General features: G+C 36.2%; 1 protein-coding gene across 1 annotated transcript; it reads right to left on the minus strand.

Annotated features, from left to right (window-relative positions):
• Positions 1-1,133: 1,133 nt before the first annotated feature.
• On the minus strand, positions 1,134-13,888 carry LOC101309174. Its single transcript, XM_004303295.1, has 24 exons — positions 13,596-13,888; positions 12,904-13,295; positions 12,721-12,818; positions 12,232-12,321; positions 11,103-11,155; positions 10,856-10,921; positions 10,711-10,764; positions 10,474-10,533; positions 8,547-8,625; positions 7,505-7,572; positions 7,344-7,406; positions 7,084-7,188; positions 6,842-6,946; positions 6,608-6,715; positions 6,353-6,499; positions 5,350-5,532; positions 5,059-5,220; positions 4,376-4,606; positions 3,414-3,551; positions 3,166-3,291; positions 2,948-2,998; positions 2,399-2,446; positions 2,118-2,303; positions 1,134-1,914 (listed from the first exon to the last, which is right to left on the minus strand). The coding sequence occupies exons 2-24, from the start codon at positions 13,149-13,151 to the stop codon at positions 1,351-1,353; spliced, it is 3,033 nt and encodes a 1,010-aa protein (XP_004303343.1). The 5' UTR covers positions 13,152-13,295; positions 13,596-13,888; the 3' UTR covers positions 1,134-1,350.
• Positions 13,889-16,145: the final 2,257 nt, after the last annotated feature.

Here is a 16,145-nt window from a genome sequence, read left to right on the forward strand (position 1 = left end):
TATATATATATATATATATATATAACTTCATAATATATATCTCTAAAGTTGAAGAAAGTATGTCGATCGAGATATTGATCCCCTGAGATGGCTTCTAGGGCCATCTTTTTTTAATCATTTAGTACTTACTGAATTGTGATCATAATAGATTTTCGTGTGACATTTATCATCTTCGAGTGCTTCCATGAGGAATTGAGGACTCAAGCAACGCCTAGAAGCATAGGACAAAGCTTCGAGTTGGTAATATGGAGCTAGATCGACTTCCCTCACTTAATACACCTCCATTCTATGTTTTAACGATTTAAAATCTTGTTTCAACTTGCTCTTCGGAAAATTTCATTATCTATGCGGGGAACTATTTTTGGATAAAGAGTCCCTTTTAATAATTTTTGGCTTTTTATCCCATTCTTTATAACCTTAATTGTTGGATTGTAACCCAATCCGGTGGAGCACGTACATTGCTCTGTTTTTTTTTTTTTTTAAATAAAAATAAAAGGCTTGTGCGGCTAACTGAAAACTTTATTAATGAAACTGTTGAATAATAGAGAGAACATAGAGCCTATATTACAATAAATATCTAGAAAAAATCTTGAAGTATTATCGAGTCTCCACAAATACAAAAAAGAGCGATCACAATACGAGGTCATCATAAGAGGTCACCTGTCATAGTACTCTAACTTTGGAAATTATCATTACCATTCAGAGCTGAATCTTGACTCTAGCTTTGGAATGTATTATTACCATTCACGTTTAAATCTAGACCCTGGAGGTCTTAGTTTTTACAACAATCTAGCGTAGCACAATGCTTCAGAATACCACCTTGGTTTGAGTGCCGCTGGCACCAAATGTTTTGTAGCAGATTGACTTTCTTGGTTTTAGCTGTCCAGCGTTTCATTTTGACGTGTGGGCAATTTCTAGGGGTTGAGTTTAGCTTCTGTTTTTTAAACTTCTTTTAGCAATGTATGGAAACGTTTCCTCCAGGTTTGAATCCTGGAACCGGAATAATGCTATACCACATGACACTAGCCTAATTTTGTATTTATAAATGTCAACATGCAAAATTGAACCTGGAAACCAGACTTGGAGAATACATTCTTTTTTTTTTTTTTTTTTTTTTTTTTTTTTTTTTTTTGAGAATGAGTTGGAGAACACATCTGAATAGCTCTGAAAAAAGAAAGAAAAAAAAATCCTAATTGATTATAAACAAACAAGAAAGCGTTCCCCAGAAGGAAAAGAGGAGCCTAATTTTGTATTATACACAAACAAGAACCATCGCAAGACAAAACACACATCTTTACACCTCTCTCACAAACCAATCTCACCTGAAGGTTTATTCCTGTTCAACCCCAACTACCATCCCCCCAAGCCATTAGTTAGTCTAGTCTCTCTTGTTGAATCAGAAGCATCATTACTTTCAGCTCCATGAGATTTTTTCAACTTTGCCACAAGAACCCACATGTTAGCGAGTTCGTTTTCCAAGTATGCTTCTCTTTGCTTGGATTCCTCGACTCTTCTTTGAAGCTCAGCCTCTCTTTTATCCTTCTCCGTTAGAGCGGCCTCATAGGAAAGCTCTCTCTCCTTACTCATGGCCAGTTCTCTCTTCATTTCTGAGACTGGCCCACTGTGGTCATTCTGTTTGATGTGAGTCTCTCTTCGACCATTCCGGAGTGTGCTACCACTTCGACGCTGGTTGGGGGAATTCTTAGATGCGGCCAGCTCGGCAGCTAGCCTCTCATTATGGTTCATCAGTTTGGAAACTTCCTCTGATAATGCCTTGAGCTCAACAGCAGCAGCTGAGGCCAAGCCTTTGGCATATGAACTTTCCTCCACCAGTTTCTGGTTCCGAAGTTCTAACTGTTCTTTTGACTCCGCCATTTCAGCCACCTTCTGCTTCAATTCCTCAATCTCAAGCGCCTAATTAAAGAGAAGAGCAAGAATCAATATGTATTTGGCTTGATAGATTTGAAAGTAGATTCTGCATGTATCATCACAATTATTTGGAGGACTTGCATCATGACTAGTTTGAGTAATTTCCACTATATACTATACATAAATATTATGTTGGGAAAGTTTGAATACGCATATTATAAATACTCAGACCACAAGAGGAGGAAAACCTGCTTATCTGTAAGGAAAATTTCATTTGTGTGATTCAACACTCCATTCTCTTCCTCATGCTCATGCAAGCTTCTTGAGTCAGTTTGTGAACCAATTATTAGACTCAAATTTCTGAACTCCAGTGCCTCAGAGAGCTGCTGCTTCATGGAGGCAACTGTTTCCTGCAATTCTTTGCATTCGTGGATCTGATAACGACATCAAATAAAGTCATATGTCACCTTGAACTCCAAAGTCTCCATTCAAGATGAAATAATAAGAAATATTTAAATAGTTCATGTACCTTTTGTTCTAGCTGCTCTTGAATTATACGATTATCAGCAGCTTTAACCTGGAATAAAAATAATGATACAACACTCGACACTGGAACTATAAGTGCTATAAAATAAACAACCTTTACCTTTTGCATTACTTTGATTTTTGAGCAATTTTTTAAATTCCAGAAACATGTAAAATAGAAACAGAAGTAACACCGACAGAGATATTGAAAGTGAGTCTAAGACCAGTTGTCAATGGGTCTTTTGGAGGGTCAAATGATATAAGTCCACTGGGCCATTGAATAGATTTTAGAAAACAAAACATGTAACAACAATAATCATGCTTTATAGAATCAAATTCAACATAGGTTGTACGGTCATTGACTTCTTTATATGCATAAGGTCCACCTTTGATTCATTAAAGACCAAGTTTTAAACATGGGATCGCTATCCTCCTTACTTAACCAAAATACAAAAGTGATATTTTAGTTGGCTATAATTTTTTTTTAAATAAATTATAATTATGCGATTTATTCTAGTTCATTCAGATAAAAATGTAGCAAAGTATTTATCACCTCGAGTTCGAAGGACTTCTCATTCAATTGAGCCACCACTTCAGCAATAGACTGCAGACATAAACCACAACGTACTAAGTTGAATTAAACAAAAACAGAACACATATCATTATGCGCAGTGACCAAAACCAACAGTAATCTTTGTAGTACTCCAACGTCAAAATATTCTTTCTTGGAATAGCAACACAAATTTGCATGATAAGGAAATCAAAACTTACTTGGGATATTTCCATTTGATCCAATTTGGTGGGTGAAACAATCAACAAATCGGCAATTTTCTTTTCCAGCAGAGCTATTTGTTCATTCTTCGCCTTGATTTCATCTTTTAACTTCTGCATCTCCAGCTTCATTACAGAATAACCATGAAATTGAAGGTCTCACAAAAATCAGCAACATTCTTTTTTGGGGTCAAATGAAAATCACCAACATATTAGAATTTCAGATGATAAGGAAGTAAGACAATTACATTTGATCCGTCCTGGGGGTTTCTTGCCACCTCCTCAGACAGCCGCTTCAGTGCGCTTGAATGGAGTGCTACCTCTCCAGACAAGATTTTTTGCTGCTCTCTTAATAGATCGATCTGATCAACTGATTTTATGCTGGTCTGCCGATTTAATCAAGACAAAAATAAGCAAAGTTGAGATACAAAAGTTCAATCATTGGGGCTATACATATGAGTATCTATTATGTAATTTGATCATCAAATGTTTTACAGAAAGGAAATTTGATACTTTCATGAGATGAAAAGAAGACACGGTAAACTCCTTTGGGAAGGGGAAGGAATAGTATTCATTTCCAAGCACATTACACGAACATGCTGAGAATTCAACTCTTTTTCTCTTTGTTTATTTGTCTTTCAGTCCTACCAATTATACATGGCAGCACAACTTCAAAGCTGACATTAATATATCCATACTTCTATTCTATTATATGAAGAATAAATCAAAACCACTAATACAATAATCCTAATATAAGTAAAACCCTATATAACAACTACATTACAAAACTATCCTTGGTTATTTGCCAATCAAGTGAAACAACTAACATCTCTATGACTGATTCCAAGTTGCTTTAGTTTTCATTCCCATGAATTCCGAAAGATTTCAAGATTATTGTCCTCTTTCACCTGCCCAGGGAATTTGAAGGCCTAGGAGCTGAGAATGCAAAAAACTTGCTTTCTATATCTCTTTTGCCAGAGTGTTGGTTGATCGGCAAGAGTTCCCTTGCCTTTATTCTTAACCAGGAACTATGTTGCTACCAGTTTGGCAGAAGCATCCGCCCTACCAGATGTACCAAACATCTGGGGCAACTTTAGTATCAATTTTTTCTCTTAATGCCCATGCCATATGAGTGCTCAGGCATAATAAAACATAAATTTTTATACTGGCACATATAGAAGGTAGCACTGCAGCAAAAAGGATTACATACCATAGGTGTCTCTTGTCCCACGAATTTATCCTGAGGAACCACTGTATCCTCTATAGCATCAGTTAAAAGATCAGCAGATGGAGAGCTCTCTGTAAGTACAGAATGGGAAAGCCTCGATTCTGCATGAAAATTACTGTTTTCTGCTTGAGGTGTTGATGGTGTACTAGTAGATTTCATTCCACTCGATTTATCACTAGTGCTTGTCAATGTCCCACCACCACTATCACGTTTCTGATCAGGGATGCAAAACATGGAATATAAGTCTATAGAGAATACAAAAATGAAAGTCTGATGCAGTGATTAATATCTAGGGCTGTCGGCCTCAACATAGCACAAGTTTGATCTCTAGATAAACTACTTCATGCATCAATCTGAAGGTTAAGAAAGCATCAAGAGGCCCCAGCTTACCAAAATTTCCTGTTATTGTATCATACCTTACTCCAAACTAAGGCAACTCTATGTTTTATTAGTTACCGACTATTCTCATTGGGAAAAAGAAGAAAGCAGATACCACAAGATTCACATCACACTGAATAAAATTGTTGGCGCAAGAAAGAGATGAAACCCAGACAAAATTCCATATTTGCTGTTCTAGTGGTGATTTGATAAGCAACATTATATAAATTTCTAATGTCAACCTTAGGAATGGACCATAGAATTCTAACAGACCAAATGGGACATACCCGTAGCTTTAACCAGTTTAACAGTCCATGCTTCCGAGTCTTCTTCTCGTCCTTCAGTGTATCATCAGTAGTTTCAGTATTCCCCTCAAGAGGAGGAACAAACAAGTCAATGTTCTCATCCTCTAAAATCAAGTCCCTCCTTTTGTATGGTAGATATGCAAGCTGATATAATTAGAATAATCATATCAAATAGAGTGAACAATTTGAAATCCTTAAAAGAAAAAGGAAAAAGAAAACACAATAGCAACTATATAGTCCTCAGACAGAGTATAAAGGGAAACACAGTCCAACCTCCTCTTCCCCAAAGGAATGTCGTCTTCTAAGACTAGGTCGGTGAGGAAACCTTGATGGCTGTGTTGCTTTTGTGGAGACCAAAATCAACTTTGTCAACCTTTGGATTCTTCCTAACAAAGCAGCTTTGGCTTCTTCCTCTTGTTCCAATCTTGATTGTAGTTTGGATTTGCCATCTTCTAACTTTACACATTACATCACAGCAAAGATGGTTCAAGTCACACAACTTTGACATTTCAGAAATATACCATGTATAAATAGAACAGCTTTTACTAGAAAGAATTCTAAATCAGTTTGATAAACTTTTGTCTTTCAGTTATATGCCAGAGGAATCACTCCCTTTATAAAGGCTAGGGCTCAAGATAAATGGAACCAACAATATGAGAAACTAACAACAATTACCTAAGTAAACTTCAAGAACAAAAAATCTCAAACTATATTTGATTTAAAGGTTTGATAAAAGTAACATTATTGTTGTTCTGTGTGGATTGGAAACCCTTAAATACGGCTAATGAATAGAATAGCGTTTACTAAACCGAATTCCGCATCAATTGAATGGAAATTTTGTCTTTTGATATCTACCAGAGGTTTCATTCTGGCTTAACATTCCTCTTCGCTGGACCCAACAATACGGAATCTAAGTGAACTTTAGAAGAAAAGAAAAGAAACATCTCAAAACTGTGTTTGATATATGGACTGCTAAGCCTTTATCCCTAGCTGCCCTCTTTAGCTATCTAAAGCGGACTCCTCCGCCTCCTTGTACATCGCTTTTTGTTTCAATAAAAAGCTGTTTCCTTTCAAAAACACAAAAAGAAAAATAAAAAAGAAATAATTTGGTGGGGGTATAATATTCCTGTATTTTTTCATGCGGATCACAAACCACTTGTAAATTTGTAATGATGGTTTAGTATTTCATTCATATGACCAAGAGTTGTATAACAGAATATCAGAATTGTGGCAGTCAGTAACCCGAGACCAACCCAGTAGAGGAACTGAAATGCACCTTTTGTTTTAAAAGCAGAATATCATTTTCGCCAGCCTCTTTTAGTTGAGGAACTGTAACTATACCCTTCTTCAACTGTTCTAACTCTTCCTTTAAATTCCGAATCTCATTTTGATATTTCTTGATAAGTGACTTCTCATCAATAATCTGCAGGTTCAATAAAATTATGTCAGATAAGAAACTTCTATCAATGGTAAATAATAATAAAAGTTAATACATAAATAATGATGATGTCAATAGTTTTAGAGAAAACACCTTATTTTGTGATGCTTGAATTTCAATATGCTTTGCTCGGTGTGCAAACTTCAATGTATTATGAGTCTCTTCAGAATTGCTTGATGAAGGAGTTACAGTGCAGATGAGCTGGTAATTTAGGACAATAAAAGTAAACTAATTAACTAATACAAAACTTTCTGCACCAGAAGTAACTGAAAACTTGAAATGATAATATAACACATGTAGGTTTTATATAGATAGGGGGAACCATACAGAGACACGCCCTTGACCGCTTAATGAAGATTGAAGAAGTCGGGTCAATTTAGAATCCCTGTATGGTATATGAGTAGCCCTCCCATCCGTCAACTTTGATATAACCTACATGACAGAAATTAATATCCCAAGTCAACTACATCTTGTACAATAATCAAGGATTGAAAGTGCACAAGGGACAATCTATTGATCTAACACGGTGTTTCAAATTTATTGGTATAAAACAACACTTGAGGCCTCACAGTTCCTAGAGTTAGCAGACTCTTATTTATATAGGATCCTTCTTTTCGTCTAACACCAGTAGTTTCAGCTTTTGAGCTCTCAGAACCAGCAAGATCAATGAGGTTCTGCATATAATAAAAAGAGTCGTAAGCAAATATTCAATATTGAAAAGAACATATATAAAGGCTGAATAGATTCCAATTGTAACCAAGAACGATAGTAAACAAGTCGAACTAAAAGTTAAAGGTATAAGTATCAGTCCTTAGTGTTTAATACTTACCAACTGCGATAGATTTACAGCTTCACCTTCACTATTTTCCCCGCACGGGCTACTCTCTATTGTCTGATCACATACCCATACAAATATATCAAAGGCCATCAAAACTAGAAAAATTGAAGGGGTAAAAAGAACAACATGTTTTATGAGGATAGAGAAATTACCAGTGTAAATATAGTATGGCTCCTGCTACTGAGTAAATTGAAATTTGTTGATCCAACATGCCTGTGCTCTGTTGTTGGCAACCAATAAGACTTGATCACAAAGTAAATCAACATTTCATGAAAGCAACAGGAGGGATAAAAATAAAAATAAACACCCCCATTATCATCTGGTCAACTGAACAAATTACAAAATTAGTGTCTGAAACAACTCTATCTTAATAACATTATTATTTATCTCTACTTATATATTTATTCTTTATATAGTGAGCCTTGGCCAATGGTAAAATACCTAATGGTGACCTACAACTTTTTAGGTTCATAACCAAAAAAAGCATCTCCCAGCTACGTCCATCTATTCCTCCCCAAACATGCAATGACAGTCTAACCCCAAGTTTCAATTATCTATATTACACTCCGACAGTGAATGATAGTAGCTTGGCAACATAAAACAAAAGTTGCAATTTAGTTCGTCTACAATTATTTCTACTACACAATGAATTAACTTTACAAAATTTTCTTTTGTTTCCATATACAATCATCTTTTGTTTATCAAATATGTTCTATTTGAACATCATCTTCATCATAAATATGCCATACAAATCCAGAGGATCATATAATCCTCCATTATCATCACACTCTTCAGTGAGAAGGTTGTTACCCTACATTCTTAGGACCATATAATCCTCCATTATTATCACATTCTTCAGTGAAAATGCTGTTACCCTAGAATAGGTGAACCTTTTGAAACTAAATATCTGTTCCATCAGCAATTTACTATGTTATGTTTTGTCTTATCTTCCTTTGCTACCTCCATCCTTCTGCCTTTGAGAATTTAGTTATTTGAACACACACATTAAAGAGTACATGAACAATAAAACTGGCTATCAGAGTAAGTTAGTAAGGATCAGTGGAACTGAAAAGTAATAAATATATAAATAAAAAAACAGTTCTGATCAATTCAACTATCAGATAGAAAAACAAACAAAATGCAGTATTTAAACAACTAAACCATAGTCACAAATTGTGATTTATGTTCTTTTACCTTCTCCAGCTGCTATAAGTGACAGGGCATGAGCTGGGGATAGTACCACTTCTTCCTTTATTCCTTCAACAAAGGTGCCCTACATCCATCAATTTAGCTATAAGAGATTTTAACATCTAGAAGCCAGCTTAGATAATCTTACGTCAAGAATCTAAACTCAACAGACTTGACACAAAATATAATGATAAATATTTTGTGACGTCAAGAATCTAAACTCAACAGACTCAACACATAATGATAAATATTTTGTGGTGTCTTCAGCCATTAGAGCTGTCAATAAATTGTACACCATACCCATAACCCATCTATGTGTACAATTGGACGACGTATGTTCCAATCACTAATGAGAAAAACCCTTTGCACTGCCAAAATAGTAAGTAGTAAGCTTCAAAAACTTTTACAATTAAAAGGTACATAATTTTCTGTGAAAATCAACTTTCAATACGACCACTTCCCAAAACATGGTTATATAATTATGTTCAGTACATCAGCAAAGTTTTTAAATTTTTATGCAGCCCAACAAGCTTTAAGCTTCACGGTTCTTTTTGCTAAGGCAAGCTTAAGCTCCAAGAAGAGATCAGATCGTACACGTAAACTGACAAGATGAGTTCTTAAGCTCTGAGTGAATGAGAGTTCTTGCAGCCAAGCTTGGCCATAGGTGTTAAGTTGACACCGGCGCCCTAGCCATGGCCCCAAAAAGGAGTAGAAAGTTCTAAGGTACTAATAGTGTCACGACCAATCAATTGGACCATACCTTCACCAAAGGCATGCCTCAAACTGTCCTGAAAGGCTGCAAATTATTATCTAAATATCTGATTGATTCACTTTACATTCACAATTGAAATCACAAAGTTCACCTACCACTAAGATTTTAACAACTTTTCCACAGTAACCCAGTGGAACTCAACAGAGGATAGGGAAAGCAGAAACACCTCAACCGAGAAAGGTAATTGTACATGTTTTTGATAGGGTTGCGGAACAGTTTTTGCCATAGATGATGATCGAATAATGACAGAGATACATAACAAAAGTTCATCCACTACAGACTATTGGCTTGGCCACACCGTCACATCGATTAGCTTGTCTTACAAAGAACCACCACATTGAGCCTTGTGCTATAAAGTCCATTACATATTACATCGGCTCTCTGGTCCATATTCACGGCCACTTTTATTTTTTAATTAGTCATGGCCATTTCTACATTTACATCTAGGTAACAAATGATTCCACGAGTAAGCTAAGAAGAAACATAATGCCATGCGAAAGCAAGGTTCTCACAATATTGAAGGCTGAAGAAAAGACAAACATATAGCTAATCAAGAAGAATTGAGAGGTCCAGTGGACTACAAACTAGGAGGGTAAGAATACACAACTAATGAGAGAATAAAAACAAAACGTAAAACAGAATGGCGAGTACCACAGAAAAGCTTCTCTATCCTCAATCTTCACCAGCTTCCTGAACGAACTTATTATTCAAGGGACATTTTTGCTTTTTTCAGAGGAGACTTAGATTTTATTTAAAAAATATAGGAACCACACAGGAGTGGACTATGAATCAACAGCCTAGGGCTGAGAACAAAAGCGAAAAAGTAAGATAAAACAACACAAATACTAACAATTAGAAAACAAAAGTCAGCCTCACTATACATTCTAGGACTCTATACGAGATGGAAAAGTTCTTGAAATAGCCATAATGCAGACCAATAAGGCAATACACTCAAACCCAAAGACTGTCCACTTCCACCCCCTTAATATTCCTCAGATTTCATCTCCAACTCACCATGGATATCATATTCATCAGATCATGTAAAAATATATTATCAATCATGTGACAGAAGCATTTAGAAGAATATAAACTATCAACAAACTTAGAATAGTAATGAATGAAGATGGTCATGTCAAAACAAAGATCAAATGAAGAAAGCACCTGGGCATCCTCTCTAATTCGTAAATTCTGTCCTGCTGGATTCAACAAGTCATTAACAACCTGGAATGAAACAAACCTTAAAGGATAGTAAATTAAATTAAAAGGTGCAACCAAAGCAAGTAAAAAGTTGAGCATTCCAGAACTCTGTAACTTTTGATAGGTCTCCGACCACCAACATACATATAATCATATCTATCACAATAAACCAGAGGGATATGAGAAGGCAAAAAATGTTACCTCATTATAGATCTCCAAATATGACACACGAAGAAGATACTCTCGGTTTGGAGTCTGGAATAGGAAAATAAAAAATAAAAAAACTGTAATGAGTATCTTCTCTGCGGAGAATAGTTACAAGAAAATAGTATCATTTAAAATGTACCTCTTGGATGATGCTAAACGCATCTTTCACAGCCAGTGGTATAATTCCAGGCGACCTTTGATCACCCTGAATTAGTTGGACGAACAAAATCACATTGATAATCATTTTGGATCCCACCTAATTAGTATCTAATCCCGCAATGCATATTACTTTAAAGAGAAACTATGAGGAAACAGAATAGCTCGATGCATATCAACCATTAATACTGCGTATAAAAAGATGATGAGCATAAACAATTTTATCTCACATGCATTGTGTGGGTCTTTCCGCTGCTGGTGACCCCATACGCGAAAATTGTACCTGTTGTGGCAGGAAATCATAGAGTAAATAAATATACGTTGGATTATATCACTTATGAAATTTAAAAATATCCAATTACCAAGAACTATACTATAATTCCTGCAAAATGCCTATAAGTTCAATTGGTAGAGCAATTAGCCTTTGCCTAATCAAACAACCTGAATGCCCAGGTTACTCTGTAGTTACAATTTGTCAGTCTTGAGAGGGAAAACATCAGTTGCCTAGGAATGAAAACTAATGGTAGAACTGAGAAGTTGTTGTAGATCCTTGTAGGTTCTCAAGTCAAATTTGCAATGGGGAAGGACTGATAAGCTTATGGTTTCTAGGGTTCACCCAGAACTAATGGTTTCAGCCTTTCCACATGCAACAAACCATCAAGTCCCAAGACTTCCTTACCCTCATTCACTATTCACCCATTGCAACTATACTTCAGCAACAGAACATTAAAAATGCAGCAAGGTCCCACAACCCAGTCAATAAGAATGTGGGATTAAAGCTGAAAGTCCTCAGGATGCTGCTGAGCAAGTGATTGAGGTAAAGATCATCATATGACATAAATTAGGTATTGATAACAGGTGCACAGTTTATGGCTTCATGTATGTACTATGTAGGGGTTATATGACTTATATCACATCTTTCAATTTCATGAAGACATATTTGGTGAAAATATATAGATGAATATAGATGAAAAGTTCAAATGGTTACATGAATGACTAAATGTTAGGTGTTCTGATTACTTTGAGAATGTAGGTAAAAAAAAATTGCGAAAATAAAAATAAAAAATGCAATAAAATAAAATTAAAATAAAAGCACATGCGGTTCACTCAATAAGAAAGGAACACTCTTAGAATACAATCTTTATAAAATACATAATCATTTATGACTGCAGAACTGTCTTTTAGATGTTTGCTGTTATTATCCAATTTATCCCACAATTATGAGAAATGTAGCCATAAAGAGAACTGAATCAGGTCGGGAACAGGCACACAATAATACCAGATCTCATTCCTAAGACATATAATCATACTGCAAACACAGAAATTAAAGTTGATCAAGCCACAGTCTAGGCTCTTTACCGTTGACTCCTTCCATGGCGCCACTAACAACATGCTGAGCAGCAACATCATAGACATGGCGTGTTGTGGTTGTAGGGCCGAATACCCGATCTAGCAGCACAGAAAGCACAGAATAAAGAGAAAAGTGGGACAAAAAGTAAGAAGAAAATCAAAAGTAAGACTATTCTGCATTTCCTTTTGATCTGCAGAAGACATGCACATTGTGAGTTGTTCTCTAGTAAAGGCCTTTCTGATATAGACTAGATAACAGCGCTCTTTTATAGAGTTATTCTTTACGAAGTGCACGTTGCTTATAAAAATATACAGCTGACGGGCGCACTGAGCATTAACTCGTTGCAATTTCCACCATTCACATCCAGGTTAACAACATAGAAGTCACATTTAACTCATAATAGAACTACACACACATTAAGCTTTGGTTTACTAAGTTCTCCTCCACACTAGTTAAGCAAATTAGAGAATATAAGTACAAGAAAGTAGATAGTATACCGTATGCATAAGCTATTGATGGATTATGCTCATTCCGCAGAATAGTGTCTCCATCTGCATACCATGCAATTTCTTCTCCTTGGCGAATTTCCCGCGGACTACACCAGACATACACAACAGCCACATTAATGAGTATTCATGAAACTTCACAAGTGAAGTATCACTCATAATAACGAAATGCACCTGAGTGGACGAAAGCGGACCGTCACCGTGACATTTTCCTTGGACCTTTCCGCATCTTGCGGCACACTTTCTGAGTAAAAGTACTGTGGCTTACTTCGAGCCGAAGAAGATGCAGGAGAGCTCTGACCTTCAATAGATGTTTCCAAATATTGTTTCGAAGAAGATGTAGTTGAAGATGAAGGAGAATTTGCGGCTCTTGAGCTGCCCGAACCTAATTTTTTTGCTCGCGATCCATGCTTCGATGCCATTACCACTGGACACTAATCCTTCAGCGCTATGAGAACAAATTCCACCTCAGCATCAACCGGCCAACACTTTCAACCTCTGAGCAAGGGTTTTAGGCTTCTTTGCTCAAAAGCAAATGCAGGAAAGCAAACTCGCCTATACTTTCGCTAGCAAAAAGAAAATAAAAGTTCAACACTAATCCTACCTCATATATTTTTCGAAACTAAACAATATGCCCAACTATAAACCTCGAAATTTCACGCTACTCTGCTGAACTTATTTTCTCAGAATGCAGTAAAACTAGTCACAGATTGCAGCAAACTAAGCCTTCCTAATCAACTGCTACGATACTAAAGCACATAGAGAAATAGTAGCCCATTCAATTCCACACAGCCTTATACTAATCAAAGCTTCAATTTCCGAACCAAAACACCGCCATAAACGAAGAATAAGCACAAAAGCGTTACCTGTAGTCAGAATCGGAGGAGCATTGCGCGAACCAAACGAAGCAATGCGCGAGCTGATCTTATCGGATCTGAGAGACGCAGCGAGTACTTGAGTAAGAGATAGAGACTAGAGAGAGAGATATCTGAGCTTTCCTTCTTTTTTTGTAGGGTAATGAAATCAATTCAGCTTTTCTTGCTTGCCTTGGAAGCGATGGACTTCATCTAAAGCAAACAGCATTTCTCAATCCAACTTTTTATTAGAGAGAGAGTGAGAAAGGCTCCTCTGCTCTGCTCTGCTCGGCTCGGCTTTCTCTCTCTCTCGTAATCTCTCATGTGCATAGTTATACGCACCAGCAGCACCTATAGTTGTAGAGAGAGAAAGAAGAAAGGGGGCTTTAGAGAGAGAAAGTGAATTTGGTACAGTAGCTGTAGCTGACAAGGCTGGCTGGAATGGTGGGGCTCTTTTTTTTTTTTTTTGTAAGTGAGCAAGGGGTCAAAGGACTCACAGAGTCACAGGAGTCGTGTGCTGGGAGACGCTGACTGGGTGGGACCATACTCGGGCCATGGGAGTTTGGGTACCAAGTGTAACCGTACCGTATTTTTCTACTTTGTATTAGTTTCCAATTGTGTGAAAAACATTTTACTTGGATGGGAAAAATGAAATCGACCAGAAGAACTGGCAATTGTTTTAGCATTTAGTTTTTTTTTTTTTTTTGTCTGTGCCTTTTAGGCACCCTTTTAACCAAAAAAAAAAAATGGAAATTGACAACCCATAGAGGAGAGGACGATGCAGAAGGAAGCAAGGATTTTCATCATTTGAACAGATCTCCAATGAGAGGGACATGCTTCATTATTTGTTTGAGTTGAAAAAAGAAAGAAAAAAACAAATAAACTAAACTTTTTATTTTAAATTAGACAAAGAGTTTAGAGTAGAGTTGAGACTCACTATTGTTGAGTGGCAAGAAATGAGAAAGACATGAAAGTTTGTAAAAATGATCCACCATCAACATATCAGATTGCCCATGGTTATTTTTGTTATAATAACAAAAAAATGAGTCTCATAAGCAACTTCTTCAATGGTCAAAGAAATAAACTTTTACTATTTACCATAAAAGCCTTAATTAACTCCTAATATTATTTCAGGATGTTTATGCATTATGGGATTTAGGTTTTATGTCCCCTCTTTGTATTCGGCGATTTCGTTAATGGTAAAGGCATGAGGACGGTCTTTTAGCCCTTAAAAAATAAAAAAATAAAAATAAAAGCCCTAATTAAATAAAGGTATATTTACTAGTTTTGTAGTGTCTGCTTCCTTGGCACGTTGTTGATCTCCAGTTGACCTTATCTCATATCTGCAATCTCACTGAAAAGACTGATACTCTTTTTGTTGGAGAAGAAAAGAGCTCACATCATAATAATAACATATAAAATATAACTTATGAGTGGTTGTATCATATCTTGTTGCTCACGATAACTAAGTTGGAACAATGGTGGACCACAGGCCACGCTTGTCGCCGTTTAACATGGTATCTGAGCGGGTTCCTCTTTAATTGCATATCCAATTGTAATTTTCTCAAATTTGGGTTTCTCATATTGCCATCAGAAAGCTTCGTTTGGTAAACCAAACGTCTGTTGTGGGTCTTGGATTATATATTGACTCGATTGTGTTGGGTACGAATTGGATTAAATGAATTTTACGTGTAAACCTAAAAAAGGTAGGCAGCAAATAAGGGGAGCATGTTGGATAGAATAGATTTTACATTAAAAAGTAACAAATAAAATATAACTTATAAATGGGCTAATCATATCTAATTGTATTGAGTCCTTTAGTGATTAAAACGAACACCTCACGGATGGATAAGTTGGAACAATATTTGTATAATAGTGGACCATATGTCACGTGCGCTTGTTGCTATTTAACACTCTTCTTAGTAACGACACCTAGGGGAAAACTATAAATTTCCTATCACTAATTTCTTAATGTCGGTGTCACGCCCCAATTTTCGAAAGATAAATTTTAAAAATTTTGGCATGATATATCCTAAAATATTAATATCCCAAAACCTGTTTCAACAAAAATCAAGGAAAATAAACTCAATGCGAAATGTAAATTTACATACAACTCCAAATTGAGTTAAATATTACATTTCCTTATTTACATAACTTGAGAACAAGAAAGGGAATGCACACATGAGTTTAATAATTCCTATCCCAATGTATATAAAAAGAATATACAAAGACACACTCAAAACCCAACAACAACAAAAAACCTGCCACTACGCCTCCATCTCAACCCTGTTGATCCTCACCTGCAGGTCTAACCCCTACACCAAGAAATGGTGCGCCGGGTTGTAAACAACAAACCCGGTAAGCTAAAAAGCTTGTATGAGTAAACTAAAAAACAACACAACATTTATCACATCCAATATTCACAAGAGAGATTAGATCAATAAATTCAAACCACACATCAAACACATTACCCAAGAGATGTACCCATGAGTCCCAGATATTTAATAAAATACCTCTCATGACCTACCACAACACTATGTGTACCCATGGGTCCCAGATACC

The sequence above is a fragment of the Fragaria vesca genome, linkage group LG6 (assembly GCF_000184155.1).
Source record: "Fragaria vesca subsp. vesca linkage group LG6, FraVesHawaii_1.0, whole genome shotgun sequence".
NCBI classification, from domain to species: domain Eukaryota; kingdom Viridiplantae; phylum Streptophyta; class Magnoliopsida; order Rosales; family Rosaceae; genus Fragaria; species Fragaria vesca.